The sequence below is a fragment of the Schistocerca serialis genome, chromosome 2, assembly GCF_023864345.2.
Source record: "Schistocerca serialis cubense isolate TAMUIC-IGC-003099 chromosome 2, iqSchSeri2.2, whole genome shotgun sequence".
Classification (NCBI taxonomy): Eukaryota; Metazoa; Arthropoda; class Insecta; order Orthoptera; family Acrididae; genus Schistocerca; species Schistocerca serialis.
Window position 1 is genome coordinate 552,462,571 of NC_064639.1, and position 16,829 is coordinate 552,479,399.

General features: G+C 43.9%; 1 protein-coding gene across 1 annotated transcript in view; it reads left to right on the forward strand.

Moving 5' to 3' along the window:
- The first annotated feature begins 3,773 nt into the window (after window positions 1–3,773).
- Window positions 3,774–16,829, forward strand: part of LOC126456202 (glycerol kinase-like) — a 213,854-nt gene continuing 200,798 nt past the window's right edge. Inside the window, exon 1 of the mRNA XM_050091956.1 lies at window positions 3,774–4,737. Coding sequence (XP_049947913.1) covers window positions 3,774–4,737 — 964 coding nt within the window. The remainder of the gene's footprint in view (window positions 4,738–16,829) is intronic.

Consider the following 16,829-nt stretch of genomic DNA (forward strand, 5'->3'; position numbering starts at 1 on the left):
GTGAGCGTTGAGCGGGCGAGTTCCGAGGGTGGGGGGAGCAGTGAACGGCCACCAGTCACCCGCTCCGAGACAAATCGTCCGTTCTCTTGCGAGCAGGTTGTTGCAAGTAGTTCTTATGTTCTCCGCTAGGAGGCTCTCTGTCCTGTTGCTCGCATCAACTGCCCAGAGGGCAGGACGTGCGACTGAAACGATCGCCGACGGAGTGCGATGCTAAGTTTTAGGTGCGCCAGACACTGCACGCGGCAGAGGAAGCACAGAGACGGTACGGCATATGTGAAACACAAAATCCAATGGGGCACTGCACAATGCAGGCAGCCAAGGCAGAAGCAGGGCAGAGGTCGGCGCCAGCTGTGTTGTGTGGTGTGCAGTGTGCTCTGACCAGCAGAGGCCCAGCTGATATTCTCTCTCTCTCTCTCTCTCTCTCTCTCTCTCTCTCTCTCTCTCTCTCTCTCTCTCTCTCTCTCTGCTGTGGGGAAACGTTTGGAGCTACCGTTCTTTTTTTCTGAATCACTGATTGTTCACTCCTTTGAAAGATTCAACACTATGAATCGGTTCAGGAGCGGATCCCCCATCTCTAGTGCGTGCGCACACAGTTCAAAAATGGCTGTAAGGACTATGGGACATGACATCTGAGGTCATCAGTCCCCTAGAGTTAGAACTGCTTAAACCTAACTAACCTAAGGACATCACACACATTCATGCCCGAGGCAGGATTCGAATCTGCGACCGTAGCAGCAGCGCAGTTCCGGACGGAAGCACCTAGAACCACTCGGCTACATCGGCTGGCACACAAGCTAGGTGTCTCGATTCTCCTAAGTTATAGATAATGGACATTTAAGTCTTCCAGTCAATCAGATTTGAGAGTAGACTGCAGGTATTTTCAATCAACATTCCTGGAAGGTTCTGCATCTTACCAAGACTCTCTCAAACAAGTGTTACAAAGGACAGGCGTCCGGTAATATGCCATTATTTAGAGCTCCCGCGGTCGAAAGTGTTGGAAGAACATCACCGATATGGGTTGGAAGATTATCACCGAAATGGGTTGGAAGAACATCACCGAAATGGGTTGGAAGAACATCACCGATATGGGTTGGAAGAACATGACCGATATGGGTTGGAAGAACATGACCGATATGGGTTGGAAGAACATGACCGATATGGGTTGGAAGAACATGACCGATATGGGTTGGAAGAACATGACCGATATGGGTTGGAAGAACATGACCGATATGGGTTGGAAGAACATGACCGATATGGGTTGGAAGAACATGACCGATATGGGTTGGAAGAACATGACCGATATGGGTTGGAAGAACATGACCGATATGGGTTGGAAGAACATGACCGATATGGGTTGGAAGAACATGACCGATATGGGTTGGAAGAACATGACCGATATGGGTTGGAAGAACATGACCGATATGGGTTGGAAGAACATGACCGATATGGGTTGGAAGAACATGACCGATATGGGTTGGAAGAACATGACCGATATGGGTTGGAAGAACATGACCGATATGGGTTGGAAGAACATGACCGATATGGGTTGGAAGAACATGACCGATATGGGTTGGAAGAACATGACCGATATGGGTTGGAAGAACATGACCGATATGGGTTGGAAGAACATGACCGATATGGGTTGGAAGAACATGACCGATATGGGTTGGAAGAACATGACCGATATGGGTTGGAAGAACATGACCGATATGGGTTGGAAGAACATGACCGATATGGGTTGGAAGAACATGACCGATATGGGTTGGAAGAACATGACCGATATGGGTTGGAAGAACATGACCGATATGGGTTGGAAGAACATGACCGATATGGGTTGGAAGAACATGACCGATATGGGTTGGAAGAACATGACCGATATGGGTTGGAAGAACATGACCGATATGGGTTGGAAGAACATGACCGATATGGGTTGGAAGAACATGACCGATATGGGTTGGAAGAACATGACCGATATGGGTTGGAAGAACATGACCGATATGGGTTGGAAGAACATGACCGATATGGGTTGGAAGAACATGACCGATATGGGTTGGAAGAACATGACCGATATGGGTTGGAAGAACATGACCGATATGGGTTGGAAGAACATGACCGATATGGGTTGGAAGAACATGACCGATATGGGTTGGAAGAACATGACCGATATGGGTTGGAAGAACATGACCGATATGGGTTGGAAGAACATGACCGATATGGGTTGGAAGAACATGACCGATATGGGTTGGAAGAACATGACCGATATGGGTTGGAAGAACATGACCGATATGGGTTGGAAGAACATGACCGATATGGGTTGGAAGAACATGACCGATATGGGTTGGAAGAACATGACCGATATGGGTTGGAAGAACATGACCGATATGGGTTGGAAGAACATGACCGATATGGGTTGGAAGAACATGACCGATATGGGTTGGAAGAACATGACCGATATGGGTTGGAAGAACATGACCGATATGGGTTGGAAGAACATGACCGATATGGGTTGGAAGAACATGACCGATATGGGTTGGAAGAACATGACCGATATGGGTTGGAAGAACATGACCGATATGGGTTGGAAGAACATGACCGATATGGGTTGGAAGAACATGACCGATATGGGTTGGAAGAACATGACCGATATGGGTTGGAAGAACATGACCGATATGGGTTGGAAGAACATGACCGATATGGGTTGGAAGAACATGACCGATATGGGTTGGAAGAACATGACCGATATGGGTTGGAAGAACATGACCGATATGGGTTGGAAGAACATGACCGATATGGGTTGGAAGAACATGACCGATATGGGTTGGAAGAACATGACCGATATGGGTTGGAAGAACATGACCGATATGGGTTGGAAGAACATGACCGATATGGGTTGGAAGAACATGACCGATATGGGTTGGAAGAACATGACCGATATGGGTTGGAAGAACATGACCGATATGGGTTGGAAGAACATGACCGATATGGGTTGGAAGAACATGACCGATATGGGTTGGAAGAACATGACCGATATGGGTTGGAAGAACATGACCGATATGGGTTGGAAGAACATGACCGATATGGGTTGGAAGAACATGACCGATATGGGTTGGAAGAACATGACCGATATGGGTTGGAAGAACATGACCGATATGGGTTGGAAGAACATGACCGATATGGGTTGGAAGAACATGACCGATATGGGTTGGAAGAACATGACCGATATGGGTTGGAAGAACATGACCGATATGGGTTGGAAGAACATGACCGATATGGGTTGGAAGAACATGACCGATATGGGTTGGAAGAACATGACCGATATGGGTTGGAAGAACATGACCGATATGGGTTGGAAGAACATGACCGATATGGGTTGGAAGAACATGACCGATATGGGTTGGAAGAACATGACCGATATGGGTTGGAAGAACATGACCGATATGGGTTGGAAGAACATGACCGATATGGGTTGGAAGAACATGACCGATATGGGTTGGAAGAACATGACCGATATGGGTTGGAAGAACATGACCGATATGGGTTGGAAGAACATGACCGATATGGGTTGGAAGAACATGACCGATATGGGTTGGAAGAACATCACCGATATGGGTTGGAAGAACATCACCGATATGGGTTGGAAGAACATGACCGATATGGGTTGGAAGAACATGACCGATATGGGTTGGAAGAACATGACCGATATGGGTTGGAAGAACATGACCGATATGGGTTGGAAGAACATGACCGATATGGGTTGGAAGAACATGACCGATATGGGTTGGAAGAACATCACCGATATGGGTTGGAAGAACATCACCGATATGGGTTGGAAGAACATCACCGATATGGGTTGGAAGAACATCACCGATATGGGTTGGAAGAACATCACCGATATGGGTTGGAAGAACATCACCGATATGGGTTGGAAGAACATCACCGATATGGGTTGGAAGAACATCACCGATATGGGTTGGAAGAACATCACCGATATGGGTTGGAAGAACATCACCGATATGGGTTGGAAGAACATCACCGATATGGGTTGGAAGAACATCACCGATATGGGTTGGAAGAACATCACCGATATGGGTTGGAAGAACATCACCGATATGGGTTGGAAGAACATCACCGATATGGGTTGGAAGAACATCACCGATATGGGTTGGAAGAACATCACCGATATGGGTTGGAAGAACATCACCGATATGGGTTGGAAGAACATCACCGATATGGGTTGGAAGAACATCACCGATATGGGTTGGAAGAACATCACCGATATGGGTTGGAAGAACATCACCGATATGGGTTGGAAGAACATCACCGATATGGGTTGGAAGAACATCACCGATATGGGTTGGAAGAACATCACCGATATGGGTTGGAAGAACATCACCGATATGGGTTGGAAGAACATCACCGATATGGGTTGGAAGAACATCACCGATATGGGTTGGAAGAACATCACCGATATGGGTTGGAAGAACATGACCGATATGGGTTGGAAGAACATGACCGATATGGGTTGGAAGAACATCACCGATATGGGTTGGAAGAACATGACCGATATGGGTTGGAAGAACATGACCGATATGGGTTGGAAGAACATCACCGATATGGGTTGGAAGAACATCACCGATATGGGTTGGAAGAACATCACCGATATGGGTTGGAAGAACATGACCGATATGGGTTGGAAGAACATGACCGATATGGGTTGGAAGAACATCACCGATATGGGTTGGAAGAACATCACCGATATGGGTTGGTGAAGTGTAATAAACGTCGCAGCCGATAGTGCGACAAAGAACGTGAGGGACAGCTTAGGGGACCCAGTAAGAGGACGTTACGTGTATCCTTTCGGTTACAGCCATATTGCTCACCCTGTCTGTATACTAAAGCAGTCCAGTTGAACACTTCCATTGATATATTGTGCAAGTATTTACGAAGTGAATCAATCACCCCTTATGATCAGATAGACTACTCTGTGTTCAAATTAAAATTCCCCGCCGGCCTGGGTGGCCGAGCGGTTCTAGGTGATAGTCTCGAACCGCGCGACCGCTGCGGTCGCAGGTTCGAATCATGCCTCGGGCATGGATGTGTGTGATGGCCTTAGGTTAGTTAGGTTCAAGTAGTTCTAGGGGACTGATGACCTCAGATGTTAAGTCCCATAGTGCTCAGAACCATTTGAACCATCTGTACACTCCCTATTGTGCTCAGGATAGATTAGACATCGGTAAGAATTTGAGTCCCCCCCCCCCCCTCCGCGCCCCCCTGAAACTGAACAGTAACTCTCAAAAATCCACAACAGATAAGCTATCATCAAACAGCTCAAACAGCTGCTGAAAAGACATAAAATACCAATTTTCTATAATTTGTAGTGCATAAGGATTTGTTTATCTCAGTGTTTTTTTAATCACGTTTGCTACATCTTTACTCTTCATATAAATTTACACTCCATGTGCTCACGTAACTTAATGCTAAACTTCGCCGATGACGCGGCTCTGGCTCTGGCGCTGGCGATCCACAATAGAAATACCACAAGGTAAAAAATCGACTACTGGTGAGAATCGACAAGCGATAACCAGACGAAAAAATTCCACCAGCGAAAAATATCGCACGATAGAGATTAACCATACGTGTAACCACACCCGAAAATCACCGAGAACACATAACTACACTAATAACCCAAATCGAACCACAGCGAGAAAAAAAACCGTCCTTAAACATAACACGCCTCTGACATGGACAACCCACGTCCATCTCGCAAGATGCCACATCGGTATCGATGGCATAATCCAAACCACACAAAGATCCATTATCGGATCACAGATAAACTTAAGTGGCTCCACTATAACCTCCTCACTCTGAATGGTGGAACAGACCGTACATACGCCCCAACGGAAGAAACTAAACCATTACTGTATTCCTATATGAATTCTGAGAAGAATTGTCGCAAAGATAGGTGCAATTATTTCTGAACCATAAATGCAATTTTCACGTTGTTCCAACACATGTCTTCGCTGTGGCTTGACAAGCTGCTAATAAAGTAATGTTCAAGGATTAAACCAATCAGTTTTATGATAAACCCAAGGGGTTTCCGCCGAGAAATCGGCACACTTCCCTATATATATGGAATAAAATTCTGTCTGTGAAACATGAGAGTACCAGTATGTCTCAAAATTGCGGTAAATCATCAAAATGCAAAACTCATTGAACAGATTTCATGGAGAAGATCTTATCCTCTAATTATAAAAATAAATCATCCAAAAAGTGTAATTCAAGCAACTAAGGAACAACACACGATATGACTACATAAAAGAATTGGAAACAAATGATTCTTAACACTACCGTAATGATATAACCGTAAAGTTTGCCCGTACCGATAGTACCTGCGGCTTAGTTTTGGGCTGAGGCGGCAGCGGCCGACTGTCAATTTCTATGAAGATCCCCTATGCAGATTTCTGCTGCGGTTTCTGTTTGACGGGTTAGGTGGTCTGATTTCAACTAAGTCATTCTAGTGATCATGTTGCGGACTTTGCCTACCAATCCTCCATTATTCCTTGTTTGCCCAGGCAGGCTACCTAAACCGGTCGAATTTTGCATTCCTCCCTGTTGCTAATTCTGTTTCCTTGAAACTTGCCACCATATGTCCTCCGTCTGCTTCTATCATTCCACTGAGGCTCATTCCTAAATCTTTGTCACCCTCTGTTTGTTTTGCTCGTTATTATTCCCTCCTGATGCACCTCTCGAATTTCGTTCATTATATCGCATTCGGTTACTCGCGTTTTGTGCTTCCTTGACAGTCTAACTCTCGTGGAGCGCTTTTAAATGACATTGAGTCATTAGATTTGCCAATGAGCAGTTCATGGTACCTCACTGACAGATTCATGTTGGAGTGTGTCATTATCGTCTTATCACTATACCGTTGGTCCAGGTAATAGTGATTGTTGACAAGCCTGCAGAAAAACTGTACCGGACTGTGGCACCCCGATGCTTCTTAATTCTTCCCTAACATAATCTCCTGTTTAATCCTTTCTTGCGTGTCCTGTGAACAGTAGGGCTTTAGGAAAGCTTCTCTGAATTCGCCGTAGCTGGGGCAGTTTGCTGCAATGCTGCGCATTGCAGCATACCTTCTAGGTATCCAGACAGATTCGAATTTGTATGCTAGTGGCCATGACTGGGGTAGTACCCTACCATACTGAATAACCCTCATGAATTGTGCTTCTCTTTGTAAACCTGAAAATTTTGAACTGAGAGAGGTTTTAATCCGAAACATTCATAATTTTCCGCCACTGAACTTCCTCTAACTTCCGGCTAGCGTGCACCCAATATTTCATGGTAGAATGATCCCTGAATGCTGTGGCACCTCCGTCTCGTATCATGAGAGTCATGTAGTAATGTTTTCGTACATGTGAGACGCGCGCAATTGTGGTCCTTCTCGGTACTTTGTGTGCTACGCGCCACTGACTGCACGCATTCGGCCGAGCGCCGTACACAGCTATACCACAATACGTCTGTTCTAGTAGACGAATGCTGCAGTGTGGCTTTTGTTATTGAAAGATGCATGTAAATGAGTTACATCTGTCTCGAAAAAAAAAGTGGTGAATACTGTACACTCTATTCTCTGTTACAGCAATCACCAGACAAGTTTTACTAATACACTCCTGGAAATGGAAAAAAGAACACATTGACACCGGTGTGTCAGACCCACCATACTTGCTCCGGACACTGCGAGAGGGCTGTACAAGCAATGATCACACGCACGGCACAGCGGACACACCAGGAACTGCAGTGCTGGCCGTCGAATGGCGCTAGCTGCGCAGCATTTGTGCACCGCCGCCGTCAGTGTCAGCCAGTTTGCCGTGGCATACGGAGCTCCATCGCAGTCTTTAACACTGGTAGCATGCCGCTACAGCGTGGACGTGAACCGTATGTGCAGTTGACGGACTTTGAGCGAGGGCGTATAGTGGGCATGCGGGAGGCCGGGTGGACGTACCGCCGAATTGCTCAACACGTGGGGCGTGAGGTCTCCACAGTACATCGATGTTGTCGCCAGTGGTCGGCGGAAGGTGCACGTGCCCGTCGACCTGGGACCGGACCGCAGCGACGCACGGATGCACGCCAAGACCGTAGGATCCTACGCAGTGCCGTAGGGGACCGCACCGCCACTTCCCAGCAAATTAGGGACACTGTTGCTCCTGGGGTATCGGCGAGGACCATTCGCAACCGTCTCCATGAAGCTGGGCTACGGTCCCGCACACCGTTAGGCCGTCTTCCGCTCACGCCCCAACATCGTGCAGCCCGCCTCCAGTGGTGTCGCGACAGGCGTGAATGGAGGGACGAATGGAGACGTGTCGTCTTCAGCGATGAGAGTCGCTTCTGCCTTGGTGCCAATGATGGTCGTATGCGTGTTTGGCGCCGTGCAGGTGAGCGCCACAATCAGGACTGCATACGACCGAGGCACACAGGGCCAACACTCGGCATCATGGTGTGGGGAGCGATCTCCTACACTGGCCGTACACCACTGGTGATCGTCGAGGGGACACTGAATAGTGCACGGTACATCCAAACCGTCATCGAACCCATCGTTCTACCATTCCTAGACCGGCAAGGGAACTTGCTGTTCCAACAGGACAATGCACGTCCGCATGTATCCCGTGCCACCCAACGTGCTCTAGAAGGTGTAAGTCAACTACCCTGGCCAGCAAGATCTCCGGATCTGTCCCCCATTGAGCATGTTTGGGACTGGATGAAGCGTCGTCTCACGCGGTCTGCACGTCCAGCACGAACGCTGGTCCAACTGAGGCGACAGGTGGAAATGGCATGGCAAGCCGTTCCACAGGACTACATCCAGCATCTCTACGATCGTCTCCATGGGAGAATAGCAGCCTGCATTGCTGCGAAAGGTGGATATACACTGTACTAGTGCCGACATTGTGCATGCTCTGTTGCCTGTGTCTATGTGCCTGTGGTTCTGTCAGTGTGATCATGTGATGTATCTGACCCCAGGAATGTGTCAATAAAGTTTCCCCTTCCTGGGACAATGAATTCACGGTGTTCTTATTTCAATTTCCAGGAGTGTACATGAGATGAAAGGAAAACACACCATGCCACAAAAATGAAAACGTTTTAACTTTGTGGCGCCACTTTCCTTCTCTCACCAGCTATTAGCGTCAGAAGAGACCACCAACTTAGAAATAACAGGCGGTAACTGATGTTTTTCATGTTTATATCCGTGTTTTACGGAAATATAAAGTGTGAGTGATACACCACACTAAGGACCTCTCAAATGTTTTTCACAGACTCGTTTATTACGCTACAATGTCAACATGTGTGAGTATGGTGTGCAAAGATGTTGCCGATGAGGTTATGAGCACATAACGGTTGATATACGTGGTGGAAGTACGTGTTTCTATATCTATCTAATGAAAGGTAGATCTGTTGTTTTACAGCAGCTCACTTTATTCTAAAAATGGTGAAAATTATTGCAGTACTGGCAGCATATTCAGATAATGATTCTAGTACACTTCACTGCTCTTTAAACTCTTATCCAGTGGATTTGAGAAACGAAGTAGCAGTATTCCTAGGGGCAGTATTATTTCAGATTGAGTGATGCTTTTAATAAAGAAAATCAATATTACAGTGTATGTTAGTGCACTTGCACGAAGCAGTTTCAAAATTCGATATAGAATAAACTAAAAATTTCGTAGTACAGGTATCTGAAGTGCAAGAGTGAAAATATTAGATTTTAAACTGATATTTAGGAATCCTAAATATCATCCAACATACCACACACAAACTTTGAAACTGTACTTTTGAGACTGGTATAGGCCTGATTATTAGAATGAAGTAATCGACAGATGTCGAATGTCAGATTGCCACTTCTAGTATCGGATTTTTTAGTAGACCTCGAACCACACCTCTACACATAGGGGCTACCTGAAATCTGTTTCGCTGAATTTATTTGAAGTTGTCCAGGCACACGTCAATTAACCTTCCTGGCTGTCATTCAATATACCTGTGAAAGAAAATATAAAGTTTAGTATAAGATACTCTGAATACCTAAGACACTGAAAATATACCATATTTGCAACCCACTTCACATAACAGAATCACCACCCTACTGCCCAAAAAACGCCATTAAGCAGTAATAATTTGTAGACAGCTGATGTCCACCTGCCCCAACCCAAAAAGATCCACTACAGTAACTTTAATCAAGAGATAAGCCATCCTTGTTACTTCAACAAATTACTTTTCCAGGTTATAATCCACAACTAAACTTTCTGATAAAAAATATTGCATACTTGTGGTTTCCAATAAACCTGCGATTTCAGTCCATACATTCCGAACTTTAACGAGGTAATGATATTTTTTATGTTCAGAATACCTCGAACCCCATTTATTAACGTATTAGTTTCTTACACTTCATGTTTCGTGTCGTGACGGCCATTATGACCGAAAAAACCTGATTTGAATGTCAGTGATCATCGTCCGAAATCTGTACGTTCGGACGATTATGTCGGCTACATTGTGACCGCGCGTGTAGTGGAGCACTGATTTGAAACGATCGGCCGATGTCGGTCGTCGGCGGAGCGGGCGCTCCTGCCCTTTATAGGACATTGCCGGGGATGTGGCTGCAGGTTGGGTTGTAAAATTTTTCTTTGACATTCCAGGTGACCAACGAACTCACGGCGACGTGCTGTTGCTTCTGGCTGAATTTCTACACGAGCGACGCCTTAGAACATTTGTCTCATCTCACCCAACAGCTGGCTCTACTGGGTAGTCAGACGTGTCTGCTCGTCTTTGATTTCTAAAATTTCTTCCTATGTCTTCAGTTATTCTGTCCCTGTTTTTTGAGAGTAGAAATAGTCTTCTTGATTGCATTCTCTTCGACCTTCGCCAGCGCTGCCTGATATCGCGAAATTTGGGCATTTTTTGCGCATCTCATGCTACCAATCTGGCTGTCCTAGCCCCATTTCTGGACTCTACTGCTACACTACTGGCCATTAAAATTGCTACATCACGAAGATGTCTTGCTACAGACGCGAAATTTAACCAACAGGAAGAAGATGCTGTGATATGCAAATGATTAGCTCTTCAGAGCATTCACACAAGGTTGGCGCCGGTGGCGACACCTCGAACGTGCTGACATGAGGAAAGTTTCCAGCCGATTTCTCATACACAAACAGCAGTTGACCGGCGTTGCCTGGTGAAACGTTGTTGTGATGCCTCGTGTAAGGAGGAGAAATGCGTACTATCACGTTTCCGACTTTGATAAAGGTTGGATTGTAGCCTATCGCGATTGCGGTTATTGTATCGCGACATTGCTGCTCGCGTTGGTCGAGGTCCAATTACTGTTAGCAGAATATGGAAAAGGTGGGTTCAGGAGGGTAATACGGAACGCCGTGCTGGATCCCAACGGCCTCGTATCACTAGTAGTCGAGATGACAGGCATCTTATCCGCATGGCTGTAACGGATCGTGCAGCCACGTCTCGATCCCTGAGTCAACAGATGGGGACGTTTGCAAGACAACCACTATCTGCACGAACAGTTCGGCGACGTTTGCAGCAGCATGGAATATCAGCTCGGAGACCATGGCTGCGGTTACCCTTGACGCTGCATCACAGACAGGAGCGCCTGCGATGGTGTACTCAACGACGAACCTGGTGCACGAATGGCAAAAAGTCACTTTTTCGGATGAATCCAGGTTCTGTTTACAGCATCATGATGGTCACATCCGTGTTTGGCAACATCGCGGTGAACGCACATTGGAAGCGTGTATTCGTCATCGCCGTACTGGCGTATCACCCGGCGTGATGGTATTGGGTGCCATTGGTTACACGTCTCGGTCACCTCTTGTTCGTATTGACGGCACTTTGAACAGTGGACGTTACATTTCAGATGTGTTATGACCCGTGGCTCAACCCTTCATTCGATCCCTGCGAAACCCTACATTTCAGCAGGATAATGCACGACCGCATGTTGCAGGTCCTGTACGGGCCTTTCTGGATACAGAAAATGTCAGACTGCTGCCCTGGCCAGCACATTCTCCAGATCTCTCACCAATTGAAAACGTCTGGTCAATGGTGGCCGAGAAACTGGCTCGTCACAATATGCCAGTAACTACTCTTGATGAACTGTGGTATCGTGTTGAATCTGCATGGGCAACTATACCTGTACACGCCATCCAAGCTCCATTTGACTCAATGCCCAGACGTATCAAGGCCGTTATTACGGCCAGAAGTGGTTGTTCTGGGTACTGATTTCTCAGGATCTATGCACCCAAATTGCGTGAAATGAGTATGTTTTTCTCATCTGCATTTCTTCTTGGTGTAGCAATTTTAATGGCCATTAGTGTACTTCTCGCGTCTCATCTGACCTCTCCCTGAAGTCTTCAACCTCTTCTTTTACACCCTTAACTTCATTCCTGGCGTGATTTACGTTTAGCAAACTCATCAGTCCTCCTTTGAATTTCCTTAATTTCTTTCCTGACCTCGACCTGTCTGTTTTCCTCCTTGTCTTGTCGCTTCTGAATGTCCCTAATTTCATTAATGAGGATCTCCTGTCTTTGAGCTTCTTCCTGTAGTCGTCTCTTCGCTGCCTCTTGTGTAAACTGAATGATCGATTCTCATTGCGTACTTCGAGCAACGCATTCTGGACTAGACGCACGCGACTTAGCTGCTCTATGGCAACTTAACCGCGAAATCGGACTGTTACTTTCCCTGACTGTACCTCTTTCCGTATTTACAGAACGTATATGACCTGCCACCACGGTATTGTTTTCACTTTCATTTCCTGAGTGAACTCAGCCTTCATCATTGGAGTATTCTGGAATTAACATTTGCGCCCTGTCTGCAGACTGATTTAAAATGAACTTCTTCCGCTGTTCTCTCTTGCTCGGCATCAATGGCTGGCTCGTGTTTCATTTTGAACCACATTAGTGTGCATCCTCCCTCACTATACAAACGTGCTTTGCTTTCGTGACCATTCAAATCGATGGCTGTCGGTCGCTTCTGTCGCTCACGTAAGTCACTGTCTTTAAAGCATTACGTGCCACAGCTCTACTCTGATCTTCCTTTAAATAATGCACACATTTACACCTAATCCCATGAAAGAAAACTTACTCTAACTAAAATGTCGTACACATCCCCATAAACAAATTTGTTCCACAAAAGCTTGCGAAACGCTGTGGGAGGTAAATTTGTTTCGGGAAAGAAATATTGTACGAAAAAGATCTTTATGGCCACAACAGTGATGCGTCTGATGATGGTCAATATTCGTACTACCTGGAACTATACTTGCATTCAAAACCTGGAGAACAGTGCTTAAGATGTCAGCAGTGTAATTTGTGGGAACACACTGAATGTATTGGAGTAAGCAACAGAACAAAAAACTTTATTTGTGACGTCTTCAAATAGATAGGATTGTTTAGAATCAATTTTTCAGAAACTGAACTAATTTTGTTGCTTCATGGATTCACATTCGTAATTCTAATTCCAGTGTTCACTTTTTGTACAGTTGAAGTGAGAAACCTTTTGTTGAACATATCACATACTAACGTTTATCTGAATTTCTTACTTTTTCTCACTGCTATGTCATTTTAAACCGACTTTGGTCTAGAATGACACATGCACATTTTACAAGAATGTCAAAAACGTATGGTTTATATAAATTTAAAAACATAGCATCAAGATAGCGAAACCTACAAATGAATGAGGTATGGTCCTAATGAAAATTTTATTAACATTATGGTTTATGAAGCAATAATGAACTAAAAACAGAATGGAATATCATTTCAGCCGGACTTCCCCTACTCCTCTAACATTTTTTCGATGATGATGATGATGATGATGATGATGCACCCAAATTGCGTGAAATGAGTATGTTTTTCTCATCTGCATTTCTTCTTGGTGTAGCAATTTTAATGGCCATTAGTGTACTTCTCGCGTCTCATCTGATCTCTCCCTGAAGTCTTCAACCTCTTCTTTTACACCCTTAACTTCATTCCTGGCGTGATTTACGTTATAGACAAACTCATCAGTCCTCCTTTGAATTTCCTTGATGATGATGATGATGATGATGATGATGATGATGATGATGATGATGATGATGATGATGATGATGATGATGATGATGATGATGATGATATGTTCTGCCAGTCGTAAAACGAAAAGAACAAACCACTAACAGGGCTAATCCCCCTTTTGGTGTGATTAGTTGGTTCAGGACAGAACTAAAGAAGCCTCGGACAAGCGCCGTCATGGTCGGGGACGACGTTTGAACCCTATGTCCGCCCACAATGGTAACGACACTGCTAGCCAACTGGAAAATGATTTAAATCCAAATAGAGGTGTTTTGCAGGATATGCTTCCTGCAACCACCCTAGAAGGAAAACAGACAGAGGATGAGATGGTCAGATGAAGTTAATCGACACCTCATGTTCTGTTATTACCAAGCAACAAACCTAGGAACCAACACAACTGGATACAGATCACAAGTATACACAGCATTTATCAGATACCCAGAATTAAAATTTTTAACAGAACAACGACTAGCTGATCAGATCCGTGTAATAATCAAAAATAACAGGATACCCCAGTCAGAATTAGAAAACATCAAACAAGTACAACAAATACTGGAACAAAATAATGTACAATCAGAAGAAGAAGAAAATACAGTAATGGACTCAAACATCCCAGAGCAAACAAACAAAGAACAACACGCACCAATTAAACAATCAGAGGAAAACGAAATCTTAAGGCAGCCACCAGAACAAGCACAAATAGAACACAAAGTGACACAGATATTAGATATAGAAGAAAAATTTCAGCTAACATATATAGAATACAAAGACACAAATACAGACATTAGACCATTCTTGCATAGACCACCAAATAACCCACAAGTCAAAACAACAATAAAAACTATCAACACAATCATACACAACAAAATAAATGAAAACACAACTATGGAAGAGTTACAACTACTGGTATATATAGGAGCACTCACTACACTAAATATACACACTAGGCAGAGATCAGAACCAACCAACACACAGAAGAAACCCACAAAACCAGCATGGCAACACAGGCTACAGATCAAAATAGAAAAACTGAGAAAAGACATCAGACAGCTAACACAGTTTATAAGAAATGAAATCTCGGAAAAAAAAACGAAAAAGGTTAGGTAAAATCTCACAACAAGAAGCGACAGAGCAATTAGACGAAAAGAAGCAGAAATTACAAGCATTCGCCAAACGACTCAGAAGATACAAAAAAAGTGAAAATAGAAGGAAACAAAACCAAACATTCAACACAAACCAAAAGAAATTTTACCAGACAATAGATAACACACACATTGAAATAAACAATCCACCAAACATAACAGACATGGAACACTTCTGGAGCAACATATGGTCAAACCCGGTACAACATAACAGGCATGCACGGTGGATACAAGCAGAAACAGACACATACAAGATGATACCACAAATGCCTGAAGTGACAATTTTGCAACATGAAGTCACCCAAGCAATTAATTCTACTCACAATTGGAAAGCCCCTGGAAATGATAAAATAGCAAATTTCTGGTTAAAGAAGTTCACCTCAACACATTCACATCTAACTAAATTATTTAACAGTTACATTGCAGACCCATACACATTCCCTGATACACTTACACATGGAATAACTTATCTGAAACCTAAAGATCAAGCAGACACAGCGAACCCAGCTAAATATCGCCCCATAACATGCCTACCAACAATATACAAAATATTAACTTCAGTCATTAAACAGAAACTAGTGACACATACAACACAGAACAAAATTATAAATGAAGAACAAAAAGGCTGTTGCAAAGGAGCACGAGGATGTAAAGAGCAACTGATAATAGATGCAGAGGTGACATATCAAGCTAAAACTAAACAAAGGTCGCTACACTACGCATACATCGATTACCAAAAAGCTTTTGATAGTGTACCCCACTCATGGTTACTACAAATATTGGAAATATATAAAGTAGATCCTAAATTGATACAGTTCCTAAACATAGTAATGAAAAACTGGAAAACCTCACTTAATATCCAAACAAATTCAAATAATATCACATCACGGCAAATACAGATTAAGCGTGGAATATACCAAGGAGATTCATTAAGTCCTTTCTGGTTCTGCCTTGCTCTGAACCCACTATCCAACATGCTAAATAATACAAATTATGGTTACAATATTACTGGAACATACCCACACAAAATCACACATTTGCTATACATGGATGATCTAAAACTACTGGCAGCAACAAATCAACAACTCAACCAATTACTAAAGATAACAGAAGTATTTAGCAATGATATAAATATGGCTTTTGGAACAGACAAATGTAAGAAAAATAGCATAGTCAAGGGAAAACACACTAAACAAGAAGATTACATATTGGATAACCACAGCGACTGCATAGAAGCGATGGAAAAAACAGATGCCTATAAATATCTAGGATACAGACAAAAAATAGGAATAGATGATAGAAATATTAAGGAAGAGCTAAAAGAAAAATATAGACAAAGACTAACAAAAATACTGAAAACAGAATTGACAGCAAGAAACAAGACAAAAGCTATAAATACCTATGCTATACCAATATTGACCTACTCATTTGGAGTAGTGAAATGGAGTAACAAAGACCTAGAAGCACTCAATACACTTCCACGATCACAATGCCACAAATATAGAATACATCACATACATTCAGCAACAGAAAGATTCACATTAAGCAGAAAGGAAGGAGGAAGGGGATTTATCGACATAAAAAACCTACATTATGGACAGGT